At 44.3% G+C, this 8,667-nt stretch overlaps 1 protein-coding gene across 1 annotated transcript in view; it reads right to left on the reverse strand.

Moving 5' to 3' along the window:
• The window catches only part of LOC112078937 (teneurin-4-like), a gene marked incomplete at its 3' end in the record, with an annotated part of 14,798 nt that extends 7,941 nt beyond the window's left edge, over positions 1–6,857 (reverse strand). The window contains exons 1-2 of the mRNA XM_024145037.2: positions 6,829–6,857; positions 5,622–5,883 (exon numbers count right to left, since the gene is read on the reverse strand). Coding sequence (XP_024000805.2) covers positions 5,622–5,883; positions 6,829–6,857 — 291 coding nt within the window. The remainder of the gene's footprint in view (positions 1–5,621; positions 5,884–6,828) is intronic.
• Between the last annotated feature and the right edge of the window lie 1,810 nt (positions 6,858–8,667).

Genomic DNA, 8,667 nt, shown 5'->3' on the forward strand with positions numbered 1-8,667 from the left:
GTCTTTTGCTAACGTGGTTCTAATAGATTTACATATTGTTTTCCTGTAAAACATTTAAAAATCAGAAATGATGGCTGGATTCACAAGAAGTGTATCTTTCATCTGGTGTCTTGGACTTGTGATTTAATGATATTTAGATGCTATATTTACTTGTGACGCTATGCTAGGCTATGCTAGTCAGCTTTTTTTACGTGGGGGGTGCTCCCGGATCCGGATGAGTACCAAGTAAAAGTTAATACCCTGGTGTTGGTATAGACTGTTGTCCACCCCTGGTTGGTATAGACTGTGTTGTCCACCCCCTGGTGTTGTATAGACTGTCTCCACCCCCTGTGTTGGAATTACTGTGTTGTCCACCCCTGGTGCTGTATATACTGTGTTGTCCCCCCTGTTTGTAACTGTTTGCCCTATTGAGACTGTGTTGTCCACCCCCTGGTGTTGTATAGACTGTCTCCACCCCTGTGTCTATAGACTGTGTTGTCCACCCCCTGTGTTGGTATAGACTGTCTCCACCCCCTGGTGTGGTATAGACGTGTGTCCACCCCCTGGTGCTGTTATATACTGTGTTGTCACCCCCTGTTGGTATAGACTGTTGTCCACCCCCGTGGTTGGTATAGACTTGTTGTCCACCCCTGGTGTTGGTATAGACTGTCTCCACCCCCTGGGTGGTGTATTAGACTGTGTTGTCCACCCCCTCGGTGTTGGTATAGACTGTCCACCCCCTGGTTGTGTATAGACTGTCCACCCCCTGTGTTGTATAGACTGTCTCCACCCCCTGGTTTGATATATACTTCTCCACCCCCTGTGTTGATATAGACTGTCTCCACCCCCTGGTGTTGTGACTGTCTCCACCCCCTGGTGTGGTATAGACTGTCTCCACCCCCTGGTGTGTATTAGACTTCTCCACCCCCTGGTGTTGGTATAAACTGTCTTGTCACCCCCTGGTGTTGGTATAGACTGTCTCCACCCCCTGGTGTTGTATAGACTGTCTCCACCCCCTGGTGTTGGTATATACTGTCTCCACCCCCTGGTGTGGTATATTTACTTTCTCCACCCCCTGGTGTTGGTATAGACTGTCTCCACCCCCTGGTGTTGTATAAACTGTGTTGTCACCCACTGGTTTGTATAGACTGTCTCCACCCCTGTTGGTATCGACTGTCTCCACCCCTGGTGTTGGTTAATGACGTCTCACCCCCTGTGTTGGTATAACTGTCTCCACCCCTGGTGTTGATAGACTGTCTCCACCCCCTGTTTGGTATATACTGTCTCCACCCCTGGTGTTGTATAGACTTCTCCACCCCTGGTGTTGGTATAGACTGTCTCCACCCCCTTGTTGGTTATACTGGCTCCACCCCTGTGTTGGTATACTGTCTTCCACCCCCCTGGTGTTGGTATAGACTGTCTCCACCCCCTGGGTGTATAGACCTGTCTCCACCCCCTGGTGTGGTATATACTTCTCCACCCCCTGTGTGGTATGACTGTCTCCACCCCCTGTGTTGGTATAGACTTGTGTCCACCCCCTGGTGTTGATATATACTGTCTCCACCCCCTGGTGTTGTATAGACTGTCTCCACCCCCTGGTGTTGATATAGACTGTGTTGTCCACCCCCTGGTTGGTATATACTGTCCCACCCCCTGGTGTGGTATTATACTGTCTCCACCCCCTGTGTGGTATAGACTGTCTCCACCTCCCTGTGTTTGGTATATACTGTCTCCACCTCCCTGTGTTGTTGTATATACTGTCTCCACCCCTGTGTTGGTATATACTGTCTCACCCCCTGGTGTTGGTATAGACTCTCCACCCAGTTTTTTACTCAACAGACAGACAGACAGACAGACAGACAGACAGACAGACAGACAGACAGACAGACAGACAGACAGACAGACAGACACAGACAGACAGACAGCAACAGACAGACAGACAGACAGACAGACAGACAGACAGACAGACGACAGACAGACAGACAGACAGACAGACAGACAGTGGGAGTTAAGCAGGGATAGCTAGTGTAATGTTTCTCTAACTGTCCTCAGGCCACTCTAAATATGTTTGATGTCTAAATCAATCCATGTTAATAACACACCTGATTCAACTCATCCAGCCATTGATCCGTTGATCAAGTTCACTGGGCTACGCGGTTAAATAGTAAGTTTACAACCGGTTATGTCGTTGTGGAGAAACCCAAAAAATACGGTTGGGAAACACCGGACACGCTTAAAGCGTCTCAGAGTACGAGAGTGATCCAGGATCAGTTTGCCTTTTTATATCATAATCATACATATCATAACAAGATTTTAAAAGGCTGCGTTTAGACAAGCAGCCCAATTTGACTTTTTTCTCCACCAGAATTGGTCATTGACCAATCAACATATCTTTTCACATCATATATTTTTCAGAGGCTGAGAAAAATATGAGCATTGAGCTGGCTGTGTAAACGCAGCCATGGACAAGGAGACCAGATCCTAGATGCACACTTCTTGCTCTGAGACTCTTTAATGAATACAGCCCAAGGGTTAACGTTTAGCGGTCACTGGCTGGTCTGATGCCCTGCCCAGCGCTCCAACGATCCGGAACAGGCCGGGAGGTCGGGCTGTTCTTTACCATTATGATGTTTGTGTTAGAGAGAGAGAACGAAACAGAGAAAACAGACAGAGACAGAGAGAGACAGAGAGAGAGAGAGAGAGGAGAGAGCGGACGACAGGGAGCGAGGAAAAGGAGCAGAGGAAGAAGTGAGCGGGGAGCGAGGTGGAGACAGAGGACCAGGAGAAGAGCGAACGAGAATCGGAGAAGGAAAGAGACGAAGACGGAGACGACAAAAGAACGCAGAGAGAAGACGGAGAGGGAGGGACACGAGAACGAGACGAGAGAGAAACGAGAGAGAGAGAGAGCTGAGAGAAGAGGAAGAGACATCAGAGAACAGATCAATAACCTAAGAAATTTATAGATTGAGGAGACCCAAGACCGAGACGAGACTGAAGCAGATCGCCGCGCAAGACAACCCACGACGGACGTGACGGGAGGAAACGAAGAAGCGGAAGACCCAGGAGGCGAGGACCGACACAAGGCAGAACTCGAAAATGAAAGATAAACGAGAGAATACGACAGAAGACTGGAATGAAGAGAGAGAGAGAACGGAGAGAAGAGAGAGAAGAGAGAGAAGAAACGAAGAGATAGAGAGAGAAGAAACACGAATGAAAACCAGAGAGCGATCGAAGAAGACGGACGAGAGAACACATGAACCGAGAGAGAGAAGAGGAGAAATGAGAGAGAGAGAACGAAGAGAAGAGAAGTAGAAGAGAGAAGTAGAGAGAGAGGAAGAAAAACGAGGGAGAGAGAGAGAGACGCTCGAAGGGGACAATGACCACAAATTGTATGCTGATCACGGCCAGCAGCATTTACATCACTGACAGCTCGTGAGAGAAAGAAAGAGAGAGATGCGAAGAGAGAGAGAGAGAGAGAGAAGAAGAGGAGGAGGGATGGGCTTGGGCTGTGGTAGAAGAGCTAATCAGACTAAACAGTTGATGACGCCATCTATGATACTGCCTTTTAAACACCCACTTGTACAACCTCATAGAAATTAAAATGTTCCTGGGTGTTGAGGAGATGTAGTTTAATCATCGTCATCATTCTGCACCGAGAAAGCATACGATGCACACTCGTAAAACGCCCACGTTCCACACATTCAATTACACTGTCAGATAGCATCACATGACTGAGTCATTATTAACTGTGTCAGATAGCATCACAGGACGATCATCTATTGCACTGGTCAGATAGCATCATAGGACTGAGTCATTATTACTCTGGTCAGATAAAATCATAACTAGTCATTATTACACTGGTCAGATAGCATCATAGGAACTGAAGTCATTATTAAACTTGTCAATAGCATCATAGGACTGAGTCATTATTTACACTTGGATCAGATAACAATCACAGACTAAGTCAATTATTTACACTTGGCAAATAGCATCACAGACTGAGTCGATATTATACTGGTCAGATAGGCCATCAATAGGACGAGTCATATTTACACTGGATCAATAAGCATCATAGGACTGAGTCATTATTATACTGGTCAGATGCATCATAACTGATCATTATTACACTGTTCAGATAACATCACAGGACTGAATTCATTAATTACCACTCGGTCAGATAGCATCACATGACTGAGTCAATATTGATACTGGGTCAGATAAGCATCATAGGACTGAGTCATTAATTACACTGGTCAGATAGCATCATAGACGCTGGTCATTATGTATACTTGGTCAAGATAGCATCATAGGACTGATCATTATATATACTGTAGATAGGGCATCATAGGACTGAGTCATTATACACTGTCAGATAGCAATCATAGGACTGAGTCATTATAACTGGTCCGATAGCATCATTATGACTGAAGTCATTATTATACTGGTCAGATAGCATCATAGGACTGAGCATTATTTACATTGGTCAGATAGCATCATAGGACTGAGTCATTATATATACTTGGTCCAAATGCATCACAGGACTGAATCATTATTTACACTGTTCAGAAACATCACAAGGACTAGTCATATTACACTGTAGTAGCATCACATGACGATCATTATATTACTGGTCGAATAGCAGTTCATAAGACTAGTATTATTATACTGTCAGATAGCATCACATGACTGAGTCATTATTATAACTGGTCAGAAATACACATCACAGGACTGAGTCATTATTACACTCGTCAGATAGCATCATAGGACTGAGCATTTAATTTACACTGATCTCAGATAGCACTCATAGAACTGAGTCATTATTATACTGGTCCAGACTAGCATCATAGACTGAGTCATTGATTACACTGCGTTCAGATAGCATCATAGGACTGAGGTCATTACTGTATACTGTCAGATAGGATCATTAAGACTTGAGTCATTATCACACTGTCACATAACTCAATTTTATCATCATAGGACTGAGTCATTATTACACTGGTCAGATAGCATCACAGGTGTCTGGTTCATGGTCTTTAGAGTGGGGAGCTTTAGCCGTCTGTACCACGTCTGGCATTGATCATTATAATAGGAGAGATAGGAAGAGGAGAGGAGAAGATAACAGAACAGAACAGAAAATCACAGAACAGAACAGAAAATAACAGAAGAGAACAGAACAGAACAGAACAGAGGAGAACAGAAGAGAGGAGAACAGACGAGAACAGAAGAGAACAGAGGAGAACAGAACAGAACAGAACAGAAGAGTACAGAAGAGAACAGAACAGAAGAGAGGAGAACAGAGGAGAACAGAAGAGAACAGAACAGAAGAGAGGAGAACAGAGGAGAACAGAAGAGAACAGAAGAGAAGAGAACAGAACAGAAGAGAACAGAACAGAACAGAAGAGTACAGAAGATGGTGCATGTAAACCACAACCCACAGTGCAGAGATGAGAGGAAGGGGGTACTGAGAGGACAAGATGGMGGCTCATTCATCCCCCTCCACTCCTCTGTTACTATTCCCCAGGTCGTTGCTGTAAATGAGAATGCGTTCTCAGTCAACATACCTGGTAAAATAGGGGTGAAAAAAACCCAGAGATCCTATTATATTGCTGGGATTCAAATTGAAATTCTATCGGGGTCTGTACCTGTATTTCAGGTACGATGGTCCCCCTCTCGGCGCAGGCCCCAGCGAAGGCGGTGAGGGGCGCAGGKGACAAGATGGGGGATGGACGCGTGAACCCGCTGACATCACAGCTGGGGATCTCGTTCTCCTCGTGACGCATCACGATGGTATCCATGACGAAGAAGCGTCCCCACGGCAACCACAGCGTGTGCTCCTGGGTGATGAACGGAGCGCGCTCGAAGCGCAGGGCGATGGCCACGCCACCGTTGGTCACCAGGTCAAAACTTGGAAGGAACACAAGAACAAGGTGGAATTAAGGTGAACAAATCTGACTTTAAAGGGACATTTCACCACACAATGTTGACTGGTGTTTACAGACCCTAAAATACGGTCTTATGTGTACAAAACATTAAGAACACCTGCTCTTTCCATGACATAGACTGATCAGGTGAATCCAGGTGAAAGTTATGTTCCCTTATTGATGTCACTTGTAAAATCCACTTCAATCAGTGTAGATTAATGGGAAGAGATTGTTAAGCCTTGAGACAATTGAGACATGGATTGTGTATGTGTGCCAATCAGAGGGTGAATGGGGCAAGACAAAATATTTAAGTGCCTTTGAACAGGGTATGGTAGTAGGTGCCAGGGGCACCGTTATTTTGTCAAGAACTGCAACGCTGCTGGGTTTTTCACACTCAACAGTTTCCCGTGTGTATCAAGAATGGTATATGAATTCATGATTAATTTGTTTTAATTATTTTCATTAATTTATAGACATAATGCATATCCTTCGGAAAACAAAATAAATAACAATGGATATTATCTCTAATTGTTAATCCGCTACGTATTCAAGGTTTTATCCCTGTCATATTTAACTCATCGTATAGTGAATATCTCTAATGAACCCTAATTAAGAGTGTGGCTATTGTGATCACATTGTATTGAACTAATGTAACAGACTAAATGAAAAGACTATCGTTAAAAATGATGCTGTTTTATTGGTTCCACCATTTACTTCACTCTCTGTCTCTCTCTCAGTCACTCTCTCAGTCACTCTCTGTCTCTCTCTCAGTCACTCTCTCAGTCACACGTTCCTGTAAAAACACAAGAGAACGATGAAGCTAATGCATTGATGACACGCAGTAGGAGCCCCGAGGCTGAATTGATGTCACACGCTGAACAGCCAATAGCAATGGGTTATTATCTGTTTAAACAGAATGGAGACTTACTTTTTTAAGTTCGGGCACATAGGATCCATCCCAATTGGCACCTTATTCCCCTATATAGCGCACTACTTTCAACCAGGGCCCGCCCAATAGGGTATGGTCAAAAGTAGAGCACAATGGAGTGAATATAGTGCCATTTAGGATGCATCTATGACGTGTCTCCTCAGCCCTGTTTGTGTCGCTGATCATATTTAAATATAGCCTATGAGGCATAAAGCTACTAGGAATTGAGGAGATCTGTTCTGTGCAGCAGCTAAAATGGAGGAAGCCACATCTCCGTCGATCTCTCAAACCGAGGCTAGCCTGTCCGCTCTCACATCCGTCCGTCTAAAAGCACTGCAATGCAATCAGAGCTCTCTCTCTCTGCCCTGCATACATAGCACAACTCTGCCTAGGCCCGGTTGGCCTGGCCTGGCCTGGTCTGACTGAGCTGGCCCGGCTAGAATGAGCTGGCCCGGCTGGTCTGGTCTGGTTTGACTGAGCTGGCCCGGCTAGAATGGGCTGGCCCTGCTGGTCTGGTCTGGTCTGACCCGGCTGGAATGGGCTCGCCCGGCTGGTCTGGTCTGGTCTGAGCTGGCCCGGCTAGAATGGGCGGCCTGGTCAAACTGGGCTGGCCTGGTCTGACTCCCTATCAGTCTCGCTGCCTCGCTGCCTGATCTTTCCCTCTCTCTGAACACAACCAGCAGAACTTAGTCAGCTAGAGGCCTCTCATAGAGTACTGTGTAGTACTGTATAACATGGTATTGTATAGTATTGTATAGTACTGTATTGAATTGTATAGTATTGTATAGTACTGTAGTGTATTACATAGTATTGTATAGTATGTCTAATATGGTAATAGTATTGTATAGGCACGGGATTAAATTATATAGTATTGTATCAGTACTGATTGATGTATAGTATTGTATAGTCACTGTATTGAATTACATCAGTATTGTATAGTACTGTATTGTAATGTATAGTATTATATAGTACTGTATTGAATTGAATGGTATTGTATAGTACTGTATTGAATTGTATAGTACTGTATAGAACTGTATTTTGTTGTATAGTATTGTATAGTACTGTATTGAATTGTATAGTATTGTATAGTACTGTATTGCATTGTATTGTATAGTGCTGTATTGAACTGTATTGAACTGTATAGTATTGTATATTACTGTTTTGAATTGTATAGTATTGTATAGTACTGTATTGGATTGTATAGTATTGTATAGTACTGTATTGAATGGTATGGTATTGCATATTATTGTATAGTACTATATTGTATTGCATAGAATGGTATTGTATTGTATAGAATGCTATTGTATTGTATAGTACTGTATTGTATTGTATAATATTGTATATTATTGTATACCTTGTGGGGACAACAAAATGTCCCCAGCTGGTCAACTTGTTTGTTTGTTTACTATTCTTGTAGGACTTCTGGTCCCCAACAGAATAGTTAAAACACGTCCACACACACACACACATAGGGCGGATTAGGGGTTAGAGGTGTAGGGGTTAGGGTTAGAGTTAGGGGTTAGGGATAGGGGGATAGGGATAGGATAGGGATGGGCATAGGGATAGGATTAGGGTTATAGGTTAGGGTTAGGGTAGGAGTCAGCGGTTAGGGATATGGAGAGGGATAGGGATAGGGAGGTTAGGGTATAGAGGTTAGGGGTAGGCGTTAGGAGTCAGGGTTAGGGTTAGGGTTTGGGGTTAGGGTTAGACATTAGGAGTTAGGGTTAGGGTTAGGGTTTAGATATAGGGGAGAGTTAGCGGTTAGGGGTTAAGGTTAGGGCGTTCGAGGAGGGGTTATTGGTTAGGAGTGTAGGTGGTTAAGGTTAGGGTTATTGGTAG

Source organism: Salvelinus sp. IW2-2015, unplaced genomic scaffold (genome assembly GCF_002910315.2).
Source record: "Salvelinus sp. IW2-2015 unplaced genomic scaffold, ASM291031v2 Un_scaffold6553, whole genome shotgun sequence".
NCBI lineage: Eukaryota > Metazoa > Chordata > Actinopteri > Salmoniformes > Salmonidae > Salvelinus > Salvelinus sp. IW2-2015.